General features: G+C 42.1%; 1 protein-coding gene across 1 annotated transcript; it reads left to right on the top strand.

The window, feature by feature from the left end:
• Nucleotides 1–934: 934 nt before the first annotated feature.
• On the top strand, nucleotides 935–18,737 carry SLC30A8 (solute carrier family 30 member 8). Its single transcript, XM_059723472.1, has 7 exons — nucleotides 935–962; nucleotides 1,373–1,519; nucleotides 4,308–4,461; nucleotides 4,629–4,818; nucleotides 5,216–5,321; nucleotides 14,614–14,748; nucleotides 15,769–18,737. The coding sequence occupies exons 1-7, from the start codon at nucleotides 935–937 to the stop codon at nucleotides 15,912–15,914; spliced, it is 906 nt and encodes a 301-aa protein (XP_059579455.1). The 3' UTR covers nucleotides 15,915–18,737.
• Nucleotides 18,738–19,507: the final 770 nt, after the last annotated feature.

The raw sequence follows: 19,507 nt of genomic DNA, 5'->3' as shown, positions 1-19,507 counted from the left end.
CACCCCTGTGAGGCAACACAGACTTTTGTCTAGCTTCCCCTTCAAGGAGAGTTTTTGGCTGAACGCTAAATAGATAAAAAACATTATGTATTCATGAAAGCTATTCCTAAGAGTTTTACCCTTCAGATAGCAAGGTCCATGCTCATTATGTCTTTGATACCAAGCTGTGTAATTGTTGAATAGCCATGCAACCAAATTATCTATAAGATTTACCTGCCTTACAGGGAAAAAAAAACTGAATTAATATTTGCCACCTTTCTGGAATAAAAAGATTCACAGAAAATCAGAGGACATGATTTGGGGTCTCCAGTATTTCGCTCCAAGGAAGTTGAGAGTAGCCTGTTGCTTTTTATAACATTTATAACATTGCTTCTGAGTCATTTCCATGGCCTTTTTTTCACTTTTTTGTCCCTGCTGATTTGATCATCTAGTTTCTCAGCTCCACAATTGATCATCTAGTTTCTCAACTCCACAACTTTCAGTGAATAAAATATCCTACCAGATTTTCTCCCTAGTTCTAATGGCTAATAAAGCATGTACTACTGACATACGGTTTACTCATGTAAATGTATGCAAGGGTTCTTCTCCCTACCCTCACCTATAACACTCTCCTGTGTATCATATAAATAGGACCCAGAGCATATTATTTATGTACGAGGTTCTTCCTCTGGCCCCATTTACTATTGTCTATCCTTTCAACTACTCTAAATTATGCCAGGCCCCTAGCTGGATACCAAACTGGGTACCAAGCTACCAAAAAGGCTTATCCAAGATTATTTAAATCACTTTATTTGATAGACTGCTTTGTGCATGTCCTTTTCATAGTATCTAAAGAAGTGAGCTCTTGCTCATGAAAGCTGATGCAGCTTTGATTCTATGAGACACATCTCTACCCTGTCTTCTAGCCAAGGTCATCTTTAAGTATTTTCCCATCATGAGTAATGATTTCATAGTGTACCGTGGTGCGTTAATAACAATATCAGTTAATTGTAATGAAGTATGAGTTAGATAATGGAACAATAACATCCATTTTTTGCAAGATGCTTGAGGCAAATTGTTAACAATTAAACCATAATTCCAAGGAGCTGCTATATGCTTAAAATTACTATTCATTGGATATTTTCATCCAATCATCTGGGACAAAGAAGATATCACAAATAAAACATTATTTTGGAGAACTAGGAGCATTTGAATCCATGAACATGATACAAATTTCTCTCAGTTTATAAGAGTTTTACATCATGCCACCTATGATCACTAGAAAGGGCCTTTCCCTAGATTTACATCAAAGGTCTTTGGGTCAATCCACTTATCCAATGCTATGACAAGAGTATAATGATGAAAATCATTATAATCATGTTTGTTTACACAGGTGGCTGGATTGCAGGAAGTCTTGCTGTGATGAGCGATGCAGCGCACATCCTGGTTGACTTGACAAGTTTCCTGATCAGCCTCTTCTCACTGTGGTTATCATCGAAACCTCCAACTAAACAGTTAACTTTTGGATGGCACAGAGCAGGTACTGAATGTAGTGTACTATGACCATGTAAAATAGAAAAGGCAATTCATCATGGCAAGGCACTGGAAAGTATACTCAGATCAGGCACAGATCTGTTGGTACGTGAAGATAATGTACTAATGTTCTCAAGGCTCTCAGGATACCTCATAAATTGGAAAACAGCAAATCAGCGAACCTCAAAGAAGGAACGAATACAAGACTGGAGAGCAGTTTATTAGGCTGAAGTATTTTTCAATTCACTTTTTAACATAGGGAAAAGCTTCCTCCTGCTTCTTTTCAAGTCAGTAGGAGAATTCTCATTCACTTGGCAGAAGCAGGATTAAAGCCTTAATCTCCTGGTAAATAAAAGTCTTTAGAAAAGTAATAATGATAATAAAGATAGGGCAATGGACCCATTTAAGTACTGAACAGTTCAATACTATACTGCATCATTTATACAGGCACATTGAGATTTTCTTGCGAAATGGTAAGTTCCTGTGCCTCTGCTGTCTTGTGTCTCCGTTTCTCAATGTTGCCACCCTTCCAGTTTCCTTTATCAGTGTTGCTTTTCAATGTGTTGGTGGCATTTATTGCTTTGGAATAAGCTCATGGGTTGAGATTAGTCTGGGTGCCTTGAGACTGGAACCTTACATTTTTATAAGAGAGTGGAAATCTTTAGCACTGTCAACCAGGGAAGTTTCAAATATATCAGAGATGATCCAGGAGAAAAAATTCAAAAGATATTTTAAGCCATATGTAGTTTACAAAGTCATAAGTGAATTTCTGGTTTGACTTGCTGTACAGCACATGCCATAGAACTTATCTCAACCAATTCCTGTTTGAACTAGGCCATATTTTTGTAGAAAAAAGATCCAGTTTGTTTTTTAAAAAACAAGTCTATGAATCTAAGTCCTTGCCAATTGTATCAGTTTCATGAGTTCGTACTCCTTTAATTTTATCCGCTACTCCTCCTAAATTTTTATACAATAAAATTGCATCTCCAAAAGTCCTTTGCATGGACACTAGTTAGATCTAGAGAAATTCTTAGGGTGTCTATGTGGGAAACTCTTCCTATTTAATCTGGTAACTTGATACTGGCTAGTTACGCTGGTATAGTTAGACCAGTAGAACAGGGCTGTTTTAGGTGTGGCCATCTAAACCATCCTTGTCTTTCAGCTCACAGCCATAGTCAAAGCACATAGACTAGAGTGGAGCCTGTGTAGTGGTCAAGCTGCCAATAAAGACATAGTTGAAAGAATGAGTAGTGTGTACTCAAATAGATAGTGTAAGCAGGTCCTAATTTTATATAATAGAATTAATGTATCCTGGTAGTACCAACTGTGTAAGGGAGACTGCTTAACGTTTTATTAAAATGTTTTTTAGCACTAATAAACTGCTCTGTGATTGCAAATATGCTTTTGCTAATACACTTATTATTGAGAAATATGTATTTTCACTGAAGCACAACAAAAACAAACAATTCTGGATGAAAGGAGCCAGAAAAGTGGTGGGGGCTGGGGAGGGGTGGGGGGCAGAGGGGCAGAGGGAGAGAGAGAGAGAGAGAGAGAAATTAAACCACCATTCCACCAGACATAAGTCCTGGGTTAAACCCTGACCCATTTTGAAGTTAGTGACACAACCCCTATCAAATTCAGTAGGGCTATAATTTCATCTTCTGTCTTGAGAAGCTGAAGGTGCAAGTGCCAGTCATGTTTTGTGGGTATGTAAGTTTTTACGCATATGTACATTTAAAAAAAATTAAAGAATAGCTGGACTCCATGTCTACAGAAGCCTGTACTTTAGAAATTATACATACTTATTTTCACATGTATTTGTCTGTGTAAAAGTGCAGAAAAATCAAAATCTTGACACTTTAGGCTTGTGTGATAGTCACTGTCCATTCTGGATGTTGGCAAACCTCTTGAGTCTTTCATTTGGCAGCAAATTTCAATTTTCACTGATGCGTTGGTGGGCAACTGGGCACAAATAAGTATGAATCACAAGATGCAAGTCACATGGTGATCAGTAGTTCTACTTCCTGCACCAGGAAGCAGCAGACACTTGGGCTCCTTTTATACTACAAAGTTCTGCCAGCAGAGCTAGATTACACCCTGGAAATAATGTAGCTTTGCTGGAAAATTTGCTGATATGAATGCAGCTCAGCAAGCAGTAAATGCCTTCTGACAACACAGCTGCTTTCATCTGGAGAAGGTGGCATAGCCCTGGAGGCTGAAAGACTTCTGGCAGAACCATGACTGGATCCAGGATCAAGTAGAGGGAAGTGCAACTATGCCCCTGTCTGTTGTGTGGCTCAGTTGAGCCAGAGCCTACAACAATCAGCTGTTGTGTACAACAATCATCTGTGTACGCTGTGAACTCAGAGCTCGCAGCACACACAGCGCTTCAGCAAGAGCTGCACTGGTATGCCAGTGAGATAAGACAACTCACTGCACATATGCCACACCACTGACGGGGGTGTGACCACACTGCCACACCTCCCCTGGATCCACTTCGGGCAGAACTGAATGTACGCCTGGCTGTCCTACCATTCTCTCTGCGGCTAAAGCCCCTTCATGTAACCTTGTGTGAACAAGTATCAGTACTCTAACCCCAAACTAGGCCAGTGGGTTTGCAATAAGAGTTGGCCTTGAGAAAGCCAGACTTATTTGCTCCCAATCTGGTAAGAATGTTAGGACCTGTAAAAACATGAGAAAAAACCCCAGAAATCTGAAAGCACTAGCATTAATTTATTAACGATTCCTTGCCCTTTAATTAGAATGCTATTAAAACTCACCTGTTTAACCCCTAGAAATTCTGGGAGCTTTGATGTCAATGGTGATCATTTGGATGGTGACTGGCGTGATGACATATTTGGCTAGCCTCAGGCTCCTTCACCCAAATTATGAGATTGAAGCCACAGTGATGCTCATTACTTCAGGCTGTGCAGTGATAGCTAATATCATGTAAGTTTTCTAAAATCCTCAATCTTTGGGGGATTTCCTGACATGGGGAAAATGTATTTTTACAGATACCCAGATGGATAGTTAGATTTTGCTCTAAGGAGTATGTCAGGGTGTTGTTTTCTGATGGAAAGATATCACTGACATTTGCAGCACTGCATCTCTTTCAGAATAAGTTTGACTCTACACCAGGCTGGCCATGGACATAGTCACGGAGCACAAGCCAATGAACATATGTCAGCTCCACAACAGAAGCCAGTTTTGGCCAATGCCAGTGTGAGGGCAGCTTTTGTTCATGCCATTGGGGACTTATTTCAGAGCATTAGTGTGCTAATTAGTGCACTTATAATATTCTTTAAGGTCAGTTTTATTAGTTTACTCACCTTCATAGCAATTAAGAATAAAGCTATTTCCATAACTTTGTCATTAAATACTAAGTAAATGTTTTTCTCTCTCTCAGTGATATATATCATATATTAGTCAATGGCAATTATGTTCATTTCAAGGAATAAAATGGCTGTTGAGATCAGAACAGTTTTTCCTCAGCATTTAAGCCATAAGGAAGATACAGTTGTTTTTCTCTCTCTTTTTCATCCTTAGTGATTTGAGGCCTTCAAAAGCTGCCAGAGAATATCTGTAACAGTTTCTGTGTCGTGTATAGATTATAGCGCTCTGGGATTAGCTAATTAAACAAGCTAGCCAGCAACTGAAAATGATGGATTTAATTTAGTACCATGTTTATCTTTTTTTCTTTTAGCCAGAATACAAAATAGCTGACCCCATCTGCACATTTGTCTTCTCCTTCTTTGTTTTGGCAACAACCATCACCATTTTAAGGGATATTTTGCTCATCTTAATGGAAGGTAGGAGCTGCATGTTGTTTTTTTCCAGAATCAAGTACTATTATGGTCTTTTACATCTCCCTCCATTGTACTTGAAATCACCAGCCAAGATCATAAAAATTGGATACCTAAGGTTGGTTCATAAATCCATGTCCTGATTTTTAGAAGCGCTTTGCATCTTTAGGTGCTGAATATGGATTTAGGAGATTCATTTTAGGCTTACTTGAAAAAAAAAAAACTTCAGCATTCCTTAGAGAGCAAATAGGCATGTCATCCCTGTTCCATAGAAATCCCCGCATAAATCATTATAATTTAGAGCTTGATCTTCAAAAACACCTGGCAAACAATTTCATTTATCCATCATGAATACAGGCAAGTTACTACATTTATGTGTATAAACTGGATACTAACATGGATATCTAATTGGCTATCTGAGGGCACAAATAATCAGCCTCCACATGCATTTATGACAACTCTGCATGCAAATTAGTTGAGCCGTTGAATGTCTGTTTGAAAAACAGATCATTTCTGCATTACAGATTGTCTTGGACTATCCAACTATTTGGATTTCCAACTATTTTAAAATAACATATACAAAATTTAGAATAGATGAGAGTGGAAATACCCATCAGATCTCTGTAAATGTTTTGAAGATAATCTGGCAAGGTCTTTTGTCTGTGACCTCATTCAGTTTCCAGTTTTGCTACTCTATATGTGAAGATAAATCTGCAATTGAAGATATGTACATAAACAGGAAGTCAGAATTTAACTTGTAGGGTGTGTTAAGTGCAAGGGTGCATGTTTTCTGTGGCACAGATAACAGTGGCACATATTTGTGCTGCTGCTTTTTGGCTCAGGGCACACCCTACACATGTGTCTGGTGCAAGGCAAATTGACCTGGGTGGTGTTGGGGCCAGTACCTGGGCCGGCCCCAGCAGCCTTACCTGGGGTCTGGGGGCCTCCCAGGACAGCAGCATTGCTGATCAGGCCACATGGAGCCTGGCTGGCAGCCAGACTGTTGCTCTGGCCAGCTAGGCTCTGTTTCTGGAGGCGTACGCTGCTGTCACATGCGCCTCAATGCCTTTTTTAGCAGCATTTTTATTTGACACTGGGATCTGCTGGTGTTAAATTTTGGCAGCACACTGCTAATTAGTGCACATGTGCATGTGTGCTGCATGCAGTTTGTAGCTCCTCAAACAGCTTTCAGGCACCGCAAACCACACACGCGCACTTATCTGAACACACCTGAAGATTTGAGCACTAGTATTTTCATAGTATAATTATCTTGGTGTATTGTAAGGAAAGCCCGTAATAGAGATACTTTTTTGGTCAAATAATATCCGTGATGGCAAGAGGTTATAAACAAACTGTTATGATGGTACCCTATGACTTTGGCTATTATGGGAAACTGACTGACCAGTTGTACGTTATACACTGTGCCAACATTAGAAGCTATGGCCAGAAACACAGAAATGGTTTAACACTTCACCTGATATTGCACCACAGCCCTGCAGTATGTCTTTCGTTCTTCTGAGATCCAAACTCCTTTGCTTATTGCTGCCTTAAATCATAGGTAGACCTTGCCCTTTAACAGCAGCATAATACCCACAGCTAGCTAAACGAGACTCTTTGTCTAGAAGGAACAGTGCATTTTGAGGTCATTTATCAGTATTTTTTATAATTTTAAGCATGGTCTCACCATAATTGTAGTACTAGTGGGATTCCTTTTTATGGAATTTTGATGGAATTATATCCATTCATTATGAGAATCTTTGTGTTGGTGTTTCAATAATGAAACTGCAATGCATTCCTACAACTGATTTTTTTCCTCCCCAAATGTTTACCGTTACTTCTCAAATCCTTTCGGCATTTGTGAATTCTGCTTGCTAAGTTCATTGTATGCATCCTGAATACAACAACTAGTGTAAAAAAAATACCCCAACAAACTGAAAAAAAAAAAAGATTGTACTATAAGTTTGACCTTCTATGGAATGGGCAATTTGCAAGCAGCAGAAATATGAAATGCTGCTAAGACTTCTAGTTATGTTGATCTGAAGAGGCAAGCACCAGTATTTTTCAGATGAGGTTAGAGTTCAAGGTGAAATGGACAATTCCCAGCACATTTTCATCAAGGCTGTAAGACTGACTAGATTTAGCAATATTTAATGTTGTCAGCTATGAGCCTGAAAATTTGATTTGCCAAGGCTGAATGGTTCTAGCAGTCGCGGATGCATGTTTCAGCCTTCCTGGGGCTGAACAGTATGATACAGCTGTTGTCTCAGCTACAAAAGACATAGGCCCTAAAGGGAAGAGGAGCTAGAATTATGTAGATTTTGGATTGTAATGGTTTAGCTGGCCTGACTGTCTGCATAGCTAATAGCTTATTATGTCTTTATTCTCTTTTTTCCTTTGTGTCTATTTCTGCTTCATTAAGAAAAATTCCATAGTGTTGCCATAATATAAGTTTTACATGCTCTGGCCTCAGTTATTAGGGACTAGAAAGTTAGAAATTATCTTAATCAACTTCCTAGCTGGAATACAATGAGTAGATTATACCGTTTACATTGGCTATAAACAAAATAGACAAAGCTTTATTGGCTGGTTACATCAAGAGCTTGATCCTGTAAAAGACTTGGGCATGTCCAAATTAGGTCCTAAAACACCTAACTGTTAGATTGCTGTGTTATTGGTATTATTATATGTGGAGAAAGGTGCTTCAGGGTAGGACCCCAAAACCTCAGTTGCAGAGCATGAAGATGACCAGAGCTAACTGATAAGAAATGCAGAGAAGAGCGTACGGAGCCAAGACATTTGACTCAGAGCTGCAGGCAGGTATCTCCACTCATATGAAATCTGGGGCTTAGATTCTCTGTGAGAGTAGATACTGATATCCATTCTTCAAGGTTAGGGACATAAATTACACATAAACCAGTATAAGTGATTGGAAACTGGTTCAGCTCTGTAACACAACAGGGCTAGGGACAGATGTTACACATAACTGGTATAAGAGACCAAAAACTGGTTCAAAATGGTAACACAACAGAAGTTCAGTGCACATAAACTGCTTTCAAAATGGCCAAAACTGGTTTAAGATAAACCCAGATGGATGTAGTATCAGACTTAACTGATTTAGGTTAAATTGGTTTATTGGACTTCTGTCCCAGATCCCTTCCAGATTCAAGTTACCACATAGTCCCCCAGCATCCGAGGATGCTTTGCACCTCCCCTGCAAACCCTCCTTTGCAGAGTGATCAAGCTAGCTTGGCCCAAGCTGTCTGCTCCAGGCAAGCAGGGAGGCATGCTCTACTGTCCCCTGGCTTCTGGCCTGAGCCACTGCAGGCATGTGGCTGTATTTCTGGAATCAAAAGTGAATGTCTGTTCACTTGCTTATTGGTTCAATCTACACAGTTTAGACTAATCTGCAAAGATTGAATCCATTCAGCCTCAGGCTTTTTGACTGCCTGTACTTAGCCCAGAAGTTCAGTCTACCTGAAATGCTTTCAAAATGGCTGAAACTGGTTTAAGATAAACTTGGATGTCTGTGGTATAAGACCTAACTGATTTAAGCTAAATTGGTTTATTGAACTTCTGTCCCAGATGCCCTCCAGATTCAAGTTTATTCACAGTTCCCCAGCATCCCAGGATGCTTTGCACCTCTCTTCCCAATCCCCTCCCCCCCCCTCAAAGGGTGGGCAAACTAGCTTTGGCCCAAACTGTCTCCTCCAGCTGAGCAGGGAGGTATGCTCTAGTGCCTGCCAGCTTCTGGCCTTAGACACTGTACGCACATAGCTGCATTTCCAGAATCAAAAGTGAATGTCTGTTCACTTGCTTATCAATTAATCTACACAGCCTAGACTAACCTGCAAAGAGTGAATCAATTCAGCCTCAAGCTTTTTGACTATCTGTACTTAGCCTAAAAGAACTGATCAGAGGACACCCTTTTCTTTTAAAAGGTGGCAGTGCCCACATATTTGCTAGTAGCCTTCAGGTCAGAGCACTTGTCCAGGAAGATAGTTGGGTTTAATGCCATCCTAATCCTGAGAGAGTTCAGACCACTAGAGAATGGAGTCAGGCTTCTTTTTGTGTTTTCTTTCTGGCCCATTAACTTCACCTTCTTTGCTTTACCGTGGTAAACTTTCAATAGAAAGTCAATTACCTGATGGTTAAAACATTTTCTTGGAAGGTATGGATGTGAACTCAGGGTGAGCATTATAGGGAATCATAGAGAAGCAGGACTGGAAGGAACCTCCATAGGTCATCTAGTCCATCCCCTTAAAGATGGCCTAAAATCCTGTTCCTCACTTCCTTGGCTAATTCACTAACCTTGAGGCTGTTGTAGAATAATTGTGTGATGACAACACCACAGATATTATAAAAGAAAATGGCCACACATGCAATTTTCCCCAGTCCTGTTGATATGTGTAAGGATGTTTTGAGAATGTAAATTCCCATCAAGAGACTTAGGCACTGATTCAATGTGTAGTGGCAGTCAAAAAGTCCAAAATGTTAGGTCAAAATGTTATGAATCGTTAGGAAAGGAATTGAAACACAAAATCACACACACACAGGCACACACATACAATTAATTTGTATATTATGAATAATATAAATTCATGGACCACCCATATTTGAATACTGGGTAAAGTTCTGGCTGCCCCATCTCAGTCTCAAAAAGGATATACTGGAACTAGAAAAGGGGAAGAGAAAAGCAACAAAAATATCAGAGGCATGGAGTGGCTTCCATCTAGAGAGAGACTGGAAAAGCTGGACATTTCTTCAACTTGGAAACAAGACTGCTGAGATAGGATATGGTAGCAGTCTTATAAAACCATGAATGGAGTGGAAAAGTGAAAAGGGAACTGTTATTTACTATGCCTCATCATTTTGTTGGGAGTCCTCTAGTTCTTGCATCATCAGGCAGCAGGTTTCAGACAAACAATAGAAAGTCCTGTTTTTACACAACCTATAATTAACATACAGAACTCATTTCCACCAGATGTCATGGATGGCAAAAGAATAACCAGATTCAAAAAGGGAATCAATACATTTATAGAGATATCAATGGTTAAGGATTCAACCCATTCATGGAGATTGGGAAGGTATGTCAGGGATGGATCACCTTGTTTCTTATACTTTTCTTCTAAAGCAGGGGTTTATTCTAAAATATCTGGCCTGCAGTGTCGCTCAATTTGGCCCATGAGGTTGCTGGTGGGCTAGGGAATTTGGGGACATGGCTAACAGTGGACAGGGCCTGCCTCAGAATTCAGGGCCTTAGAGTCTCAGTAAACATGGCCACTGCTGGCACAGGGGCAAGCGAGGGCTCTGCAACATACTCCTCAGTCACCCTGTAGCCACTTGGCTCACTGCCACTTGCATGACTCTGCCATGACAAGTACACACTGCGCCCATGGACACTTGCCCCACTTCTATTTTGGTGCCTGCTGCCACTGCTCCATGCCCTGGGTTGGATCCGGTTGGCAATGAGCCTGCGGGTCTAAATCTGGCCTGGGGCACTAGATTAGTTTGACACCCCTATTGACACCCCTAGTCTAAAGCATCTGCTACTTGCTACTGCCAGAGAAGATGCTGAATTAGCTGGATTGTTGGTAGTTTTTTGTTGTCATGGTCACCTGATCCTGATTGGGCCTAGGTAGGAGCTAGGCACCGAGTACAGGTTTTCCTTGCTTTATGCAGTACATGTGTTCCCAGAAAAATTCGCATAAATCGAATTTGCATAAAGGAAACCCAGTTTATAAGGTAACAAATAGAGATATATTCCCATGGTGGTGAGGAAGGAAGGGAGTAAGGCTGGGGCTAGGGAAGGGGTGGGGGGAGGGGCATGGCACATCCCAGCGGCTGCAGGTAGGTGGCGTTGGCTGCTCCCAGGGCTGCAACAGGGGGCAAAGTGGAGGGAACTGTCAGTGGGTGCGGGGTGAGGCATTTACCACTACGCACACCCTGGGAGGGCTGCAGGCTGGGGAGCTGCTCTGGGCTCTTCCTGGAGGGGTGTGTACCCCCAGATCTGTGCTTGGGACAAGAGCAGGCTGCCGCTGTGGGTTGGGCCAGTGGTGGAACTTGGCTCTTCCTAGTGCTCGGGGAAGGTGGCAGCCTGCTCTTGTCCCATGCACAGATCTGGGGGCATGGGTCCCCTGGGAAGAGCCTGATGCAGCACACCAACCTACAGCCCTCCCAGGTGCACGTAGCAGCAAGAGCCTTACCCCCTGCCCTGCCCCTGGGCTGTGCCATGCCATGGTTTAGGCAGGTGGTGTTGGCTACTCCCAGGGTGACTGCACCAGGGGCTAGGGTGAGTGGGGACAAGTAGAGCCCCAGGGAGTTCGGGGCACAGCGCAGCCCAGCAACTGCAGGCAGCTGGTGTTGGCTGTTCCTGGGGCCACTGCAGCAAGGGCTGGGGTGAGCAGCAAGAAGCTGCACTGTGCCCCATCCCCACAGGTCCTCCACTTGTCCCCACTCACCCTAGCCCCTGTTGCAGAGACCCCAGGAGCAGCCAACGCCAGCTGCCTGCACCAGGGCATGGCACAGCCCAGGGGCTGGGGTGAGTGGGGACAAGCAGAGCCCTGGGGGGTTCAGGGTATGGTTGCAGGCAGCTGGCACTGGCCACTCCCAGAGCAGCTTTAGCAGTGACTGGGGTGAGTGGGGCCCCAGCCCCACAGCCCTTTCCGCTCCTCCCACAGACTTACCTGCTTGGGGGAGGGGGGGAGTATGCCAATGACAATCGCATAAGAGTAAATTTACCTTGCATATAACTAATTTGGAGTATAAAAAGGGTCATCGCATAAGAGTGAGTGCACAAATACAAAACCCACATAAACCTCTAGTTCAGGCTGGAGTTGTTCTAAATAAAATAAGTGAAGGCAATTAGGCAGTTTAGGCATCCCCAGGATTAGGTAGCCTTTTAGTGGCTTTTTGGATTGCAGTTCTGGATTTAATTCTGTTTTTCTGAAGTCTGGGGTGGAGGTGAAGAGGTGCCACCGAAGAACGTTGCACAGCCCACACTCGGCCCTATGTCACAGTTTGGGGAGGAGGTGAGCAGCCACCTATGGTGAATGAACAGCTTGGGAACTATTTATAAAAGCTGAACATAGTTATACAAGTCCGTGGGGCCAGACGGGATGCACCTAGGGTGCTGAATGAGTTGGCAAATGTGACTGCAGAGCACCTGGCCTTCATCTTTGAAAGCTCATGGCAATTAGAAGAGGTCCAAGATGATTGGAAAATGGCAAATATAGTGCCCATTTTTAAAAAAGGGAAGGAAGATCCAGGGAACTATAAACCAGTCAGCCTCACCTCAGCCCCTGGAAAAATCATGGAGCAGATTCTCCACAAATCCATTTATAAGCACTTGGAGAAGAAGGTGGTGATTAGGAACAATCAGCATGGATTCACCAATGGCAACTCATGCCTGACCAACATGTTTGGCTTCTATGATGACATGACTGGCTCTGTGGATGTGGGGAGACCAGTGGATATGGTATACCTTGACAACATTCTTGCAGGCAAGCTAAGGAAATATGAGTTGGATGAATGGACTGTAAAGTGGATAGAAAACTGGCTGGATCACCAGATTCAGAGGGTAGTAGTCAATGGCTTGATGTCTAGTTGGCAGCCAGTTTCAAGTGGAGTGGCCCAGGGGTAAGTCCTGGAGCTGGTTTTGTTTAATATCTTCATCAGTGACCTGGAAGATGGCACAGAGTGCATAGAGGGGGTTCCAAAGAAGATGGAGCTGGACTGTTCCCAGTGGTGGTAGATGACAGAACAAGGAGCAATGGTTTCAAGTTGCAGCAAGGGAAGTAGGTTAGATATTAGGAAAAACTTTCTCACGAGGAAGGTAGTGAAACTGGAACAGGTTTCCCAAAGAGGTGGTGGAATCTCCATCCTTGGAGGTGATCGAGGCAAAGCCTTGGCTAGACAAAGCTTTGGCTGGGATGATCTAGTTGGGACTGGTCCTGCTTTGAACAAGGGGTTGGACTAGATGTGACCTCCTGAGGTCCCTTCCAACCCTAATTTTCTATAATTCTGTGTCCTGCTTTCGATTTCTAAGGGCATGGCTATCTGAACAATATAACATAGGGTAAAAGGAGAAGAAGGGTTTACTGATCAACAGCTGCCTTGCAGTAATTGTCCATATGCATTAACTTATTCTGTAGTAAGCAACTACAGAGAATCTGAATAAAGATTTAATTCTGAAGCTCAGATTCACATCTAATTCTAATATGAATATCAATACTCCTGTACTTTTAGCCACAGGCAAGAGAAAATAATCCTGGCAGGCAAGAGGAGTTTTCTGGTAAAGGGGAAAATGGAGTAGAACTCAGGAGACCTATGTTCCAGATCCATCTCAGGCACACAATTGTTATGCAACCTTGGGCAAATCATTTAATATGCACTGTTCTTTCATTTTCTATCTGTAAAATAAGTATGGTACTTCTCTAACCCTCTAATGAGTGTGAGGTACTTGGGTACTGTGACATCCATATTCCCAGGGACAGAACAGAATGGGAAGATGATCTAACTAAAGGGTTTACTTCTGTAATAAAGAGAACTCTCCTAGTATCTGTTTAGCTTTAAGATTTATTTAAATTTCATCGCTTCCTGAAGTAGTGAGTAATCAAAAAGATTAAAGTCCTCCTTAGATTAGCAGCCTATTAGATTAGTGTAGCTAAGGCAACTCTCTATAGCCAATGCCACATGAAGGAGTGCTGTGACATATGTCACATCCAGTCACCTTTGACTACCCAGCCCAAATTATCTGGTCCTCATTTACAACTGGGTTCAGTGGGGGCAGTCTTTGGCAACAAGTAGGGCATAAACTCATGTTGAAAGATGCCTTAACTGCTCAGTCACTCCCTACTCCCACAAGTTGGAATCATCATCACTGGCAGTCAACAGTCTTGGTAGACCATGGAGATTGCACCTTTCATGGGTTACCGGGTACCACCACAGTTTCTTGAGTGGCTGAGGAGTCTGATGCATGACAAGCAGACCCTCCAGCAAGTTGCACATACAAACTCAGTTGAGGTTGTGCTGGCATGCCAAGTATGATCTTGCCTTGCTTGCCTCTGACACCTTTTCTCTATCTCATCATTGACCCTCTCCATCTGCAAGTGATGTAGGCCCTGCTTCATGGCAGCTTTCCACTCACAGCAGTAGTTTGAAATAGAGGATAGAATTTAAAGTTACAATTACAAGTAAAAAGAAACCAGGAAAAAGCAAAGAAAAAAAAAAACCCAGCTCCATTCATTGTCAGTTTGTCTTTACTTTAATTTAATCAAAAGGTGTTTTTCCCATTCTACAGGAACAACAAAGGTATTTAATTATGATGCAGTGAAAGAGAAAATTCTAGCTGTTGACAAAGTGCAATCTATCCACAACCTTCATCTTTGGTCTCTGACAATGAATCAGGCTATTTTATCTGCTCACGTTGCCACAGGTCAGTAAATTTCTGTAAACAGAGATTAAGCAGTCAGTTGATTCCTAGTAAAGGTCAGTTTCTCCTTATTGAGGTGCAACAAATTTTTTATGTCTGTTTGCTCATTACAATAACAGTAGTGATTTTTTGTTTAAAAAAAAAAGAAGGAAAGTAAAGAGGATTTTAATCCTTCCTCCAGAAATGGTGCCAAATGCAGTAGTAAACTAGGCATAATAAAAATACTTGAAATGCTGTAAATGAAGATGAAAGCCAGTATCTTAAAATTATTATCAAAATAGAACCAGCAGAGATTTTTCATAAACAAAAAGGGAGATTTTGGTATCAGATTTTTTGTCAAGAATTTGAAAAATTTTGATCAGCTTCAATAATAACTGGTGGCACAGGTCAGCAGATCAATAGCTAATTGTAATCCAATAATGTAATTTGAAATATAGAAGTAAATCTGGTAGAACAATATACAATCTTTCACTGTCAAATCTAGTTCTTATTTCTATCCACAATTTATCCACTTCCCAGCAGTGATTTTCATACTAATCTGTTTGACAGTGTAATTTTTAGACATGTGCTCGGTATGAGAAAAAGATTCAGTGTATGTCTTACAAACTGTTTAGTAGGAAAATTCCTCCAAATATTTAATAGTCACCATTCCCTGCCTGGGGCATTATATCGGTCACCCAAGGAGGTGGCATTGTTTCCATTCCGTGGCTGATTGAACTAACCATTTTAATCACTGTTTTTCTCTAAAAGAGATTTTTTCTGAAAAATAGAATTTTACTTCCTGACTAAATTCACCTCACTTACTGGCTGCAATTCATTTTCTGACCAGAAAAATGAACAAAATGTTGCTGCAAGAATGCTCATAAAAGATGGATAAAAAGGCTACGAACACATTAAAAACAAAATTCTACTCAGAAATTGCCAACATGTTTGTAAATATGTGTCTTGGTATTCCCACTGTTTTCTGAAAATGGTTGCATTCATTCAATCAGTAATTCTTGTTTTTTTGTTCTCCGTCTACAGCAAACACGGTGGACAGTCAACAGATTCTAAAAGAAATTACTCAAGTGCTCCTTGACAATTACACTTTTCACTCTGTCACCATTCAGATAGAACAACAAGCAGATCAAAAACCAGACTGTGTCTTCTGTCAAGAGCTAAGGGATTAAAGTAATCAGGACACCTTGTCAAACTATCATCATGCCTTTAACAGGTCAATGAGCACTATACAGGATGGCTGCATATAATCTACTAGGCACAAACAAAAATTAATTAAACAAAAGGGGTTTCTCACAAAGTGCAGTTCACCATTGTTCTTTAGTGCCATCTACCACCCGGGGAAAGAATAGTAAGTGCCTGTACACATGTGGGATGCCGCCTCCAACACATTTGAATTAGCACACGTCTGAGTGCACTTGATTAATCCAGTCTGCTGGAGCGTTCTTATTACAATGCTCCAACAGCCTCACTAGCATGTGTATTCAATGTCCCCGCATTACAAAATGGCAGCGGAGGCACTTTAACTAAAGCTCATCAAACAAGCTGCCACCATTTTGAAGCATGGGGAACTAAATACATAAAACGCCCCCACCCCAACCCTGGAGCACATGTATAGATGCCCATTAAGTCTATTTATCAACTGGATTATCTGTAATGTTTAAAGTAACGTTTAATCAAGGGCAACAAAAAAGGTAATCAACTTTCAAATTACCCACAAGCAAAATATTTTAAAATGACCAGTTGAGAGCTAAGTAATATCTTAGCAAAACTCAGTTTCACTGCTAAAGATAAAGTACACCATCACAAAAAAGACAGATAAAAAGAAAAGAGAGCAAGAACAGAAAGTGATGGTCATATACGCTTTGGACTATGTCCGATCTATGCCCATCCTGTTGCGTGCTAAAAAAAAGAAAAGGACAGCATCCCTCATAGGACAGCCAGTAACCTATAAATGTGCCCTCTCAAGCCAATGTTTGAGAAAGTAGTCATAGCTGAGCTCTAAAACTCATTGCCGCAGGCATGAAACAAGACTCCATGTTTCTGTAAATAAAAATAACATGCAGATCCATAGATGAGGACTAAAGGGTTCAGTGTGCTTATCTATCTCAGAAGTGGGCAAAATACAGCCCACAGGCCAGATCCGGCCCACCAGGCAATTCCATCTGGCCTTTGAGACCTCTCCCAAAGCCAAAAGACAATTAGCGTCGGCCCTGGCCCTCAGCTGCCCCTCTGAAAGCCAGCACTTCTGGACAGCAGGTGCCAGTGCCCCTACAGCAGCAGCTCTCGATTTGCTTTCTAAGCAACCAACCCCCACCCCAGCCTGGCTTGATGTGCCCCCAAACCCAAGATAGAGACAAGAAGCTTCTGTCTGGTGGAGCTGGCCTTGCATGCTGCCGCCACAATGTGGAGCTGGGGACTGAGGCAGGAACATGGGAGATGTGTGCTATGGGGCAAGGCAGGGCTGGCCCACATGCTGCTGGCATGTGGGGCTGTGGACTTGAGCAGGAGTGCAGGAGTTGTGTGCTATGGGGCTGGGCAGGGCTGGTCCCTCATGCTGTCACCACGTGGGGCCAGGGACTCAGGCAGGAGTGTGGGAGCTACACAGCATGAGGCCTGTGGGGCTAGGCCCAGCTGACCCCGCATGCTGCTGCTATATGTGGCTCTGGGCCCCCTCCCATGTCCATCCCACACATACACCCCCACACACTCCAGCCTCCACACATGCCCATACCCTCGCCCACACCCCACCACATACACACACATCCCCACTCCCCAACCCCAAACTCCCCCAACCACACACCCCGATGTACACCTCCCTACCCTCACACACACAATATACAAGAATCAGACTTTATTTTGAGCTATTATGCAATTGCCTCTATATACACTACACAAACACATCAATCAGGACAAAAAAAATTTTAAATAAAAATTAAATATAGTAGATGTCTGATTTTTAGTATTTGATTTGTTTTTATTCCAGTTCCAAGATGGCAACCCTCCTTCCCTTCCCCCCTCCCTGCCTCGATCCCAAAAGGAGTCCTTTTGGGGCAAGAGGAGGGACTTCTGGGGTCAAAGGCCATGGGTTAGAGACTTGAGACTTTGGGTCCCAAGATGACAGCTGGGGACACCTGTCAAGGGGTGGGGCTACCTTGTAGCCCATGACAACTCACCCAAACTGGTTAAGTGGTCCTTCAGCTGAAATAATTGCCCACCCCAGTCTAGCTTGGCCATCTGCATAAAGCAATCCATGTAATGTCAAGAAGTGATCTCAAAATCAAATCCTTGACATCTGACTGACCTACAATTTGTCTTTTAGATAGACATTGGACCATAATTTAGAGTTAGATTAAGTTATTGTTTAATTCTCCACCAGTTTTTTTTATCCTTTTCTCTCCTAAATCTGGCAATGACCACCATCAGAAGTTGGATATCAGACTAGGTGGGCTACTAGTCTGCTCTCATGTAGCAGTTCCTATGACTGTTTGTAAACATGCTCACCATTTTCTAAACTATGTTAACTGATTTGCATCACACAGTTTGAACCAAATTTCAATTCTTATTAAGGGTTAATAGATGATCACTGACCATCATGGCAGGGCATCCTGGCTGTACACAGTCAACACATTTGACAGCCCCATAGACCCAGTTCATATCCTCTGTGTATGGGCTTATGTTTGCAAGTAATTAGGAGGTGATAATAAACCTATTTAACCACTGATGTATTGTTGCAATCCTACTGACAGTTATCTAAACTTCTATTCCAGAGGCTGTAATGGGTACAATTGACCTCCAATTGATACTTGGTGAGGTGTTGTTCGTACATTTGACTTCGTAAAGGTGTTACTTTGTGCCTGATAGCCTTTGTTGTGTTGCAAAAACCCAGTTGAGTTTCCCTTGCGGTGGTTGAAATTTGCAATGCTTATCCTGCTGAGTTCCTAAGGACTCGTATATACATGTTAATTAAAACAGTTTAAATTGCCTAATTTGGACTGCCCTAGTCTTCATTAACTTTAATTCTCATTCAATGAGTATTAGTTAATTCAGACTGGAGCCAATTTTAATTCAGACTACAGACACCCACATGTATCTAGTGACAGCTATAGTCTGAATTAAACCTAGAAAATGTAATGCCTAAAAACAGCCTATGTTTCCCTTCCACTGACGGTGTCAAATTCTCTACCTCTGACCAAAAATGCGTGTTGTGGTTGAAAATAAATACCCAAGTGCTGCTACATGTAACAGTTCCTATTCTGTAGAACAGGACACAACAAGACAGCTCCACTGTCCATGCAGAACTAGGCTTAATGTTGCGGATACTCTATAGTATAGTCCTTGCCATCTCAGTGGCAAGCCTTTTTGTATGCCCAGGTTGGTTAGCAGAGGATAAACGTTCTGGGATTTTATAGCACTGAGATTCTAGTCTGACAACAGAAAAGAGTATTATGCTATTAACCTATAACGAAGGCAGAGTTTGCCTCAGATTTTTGTTTTCCCCAGAATATGGCAGATTCAAATTACATTCTATTTGACAATTAGCACTTATGGGTGCCTATGCACTTGCAGGGAGGCTGCTTTGATGTCCTGTAATTACGCTGTAATTACAGCGCGTTGGAGCAGGCTCAATTAATCGATTAATCAAATCCGCTGGCGTGTGCTAACTAGCGTGTTCCAACCAGACTCCGCATCTCATGTCTCAGCATCCCCCGCTTCAAATGGTGGTGGGTGTGCTTTAACTAAAGCTCTTTTGATGAGCGTTAAT

The sequence above is a fragment of the Alligator mississippiensis genome, chromosome 3, assembly GCF_030867095.1.
Source record: "Alligator mississippiensis isolate rAllMis1 chromosome 3, rAllMis1, whole genome shotgun sequence".
NCBI lineage: Eukaryota > Metazoa > Chordata > Crocodylia > Alligatoridae > Alligator > Alligator mississippiensis.
This window is presented reverse-complemented; position numbering and strand designations above follow the sequence as displayed.

Bases quoted from the DNA above. Each gene is read 5' to 3' on its own strand.
- SLC30A8 (XM_059723472.1), top strand. From the start codon at position 935: ATGAGTAATGATTTCATAGTGTACCGTG. The intron at 963-1,372 runs GTGCGTTAATAA...TTGTTTACACAG, and splicing joins TGATTTCATAGTGTACCGTG to GTGGCTGGATTGCAGGAAGT. The intron at 5,322-14,613 runs GTAGGAGCTGCA...CCCATTCTACAG, and splicing joins TTTGCTCATCTTAATGGAAG to GAACAACAAAGGTATTTAAT.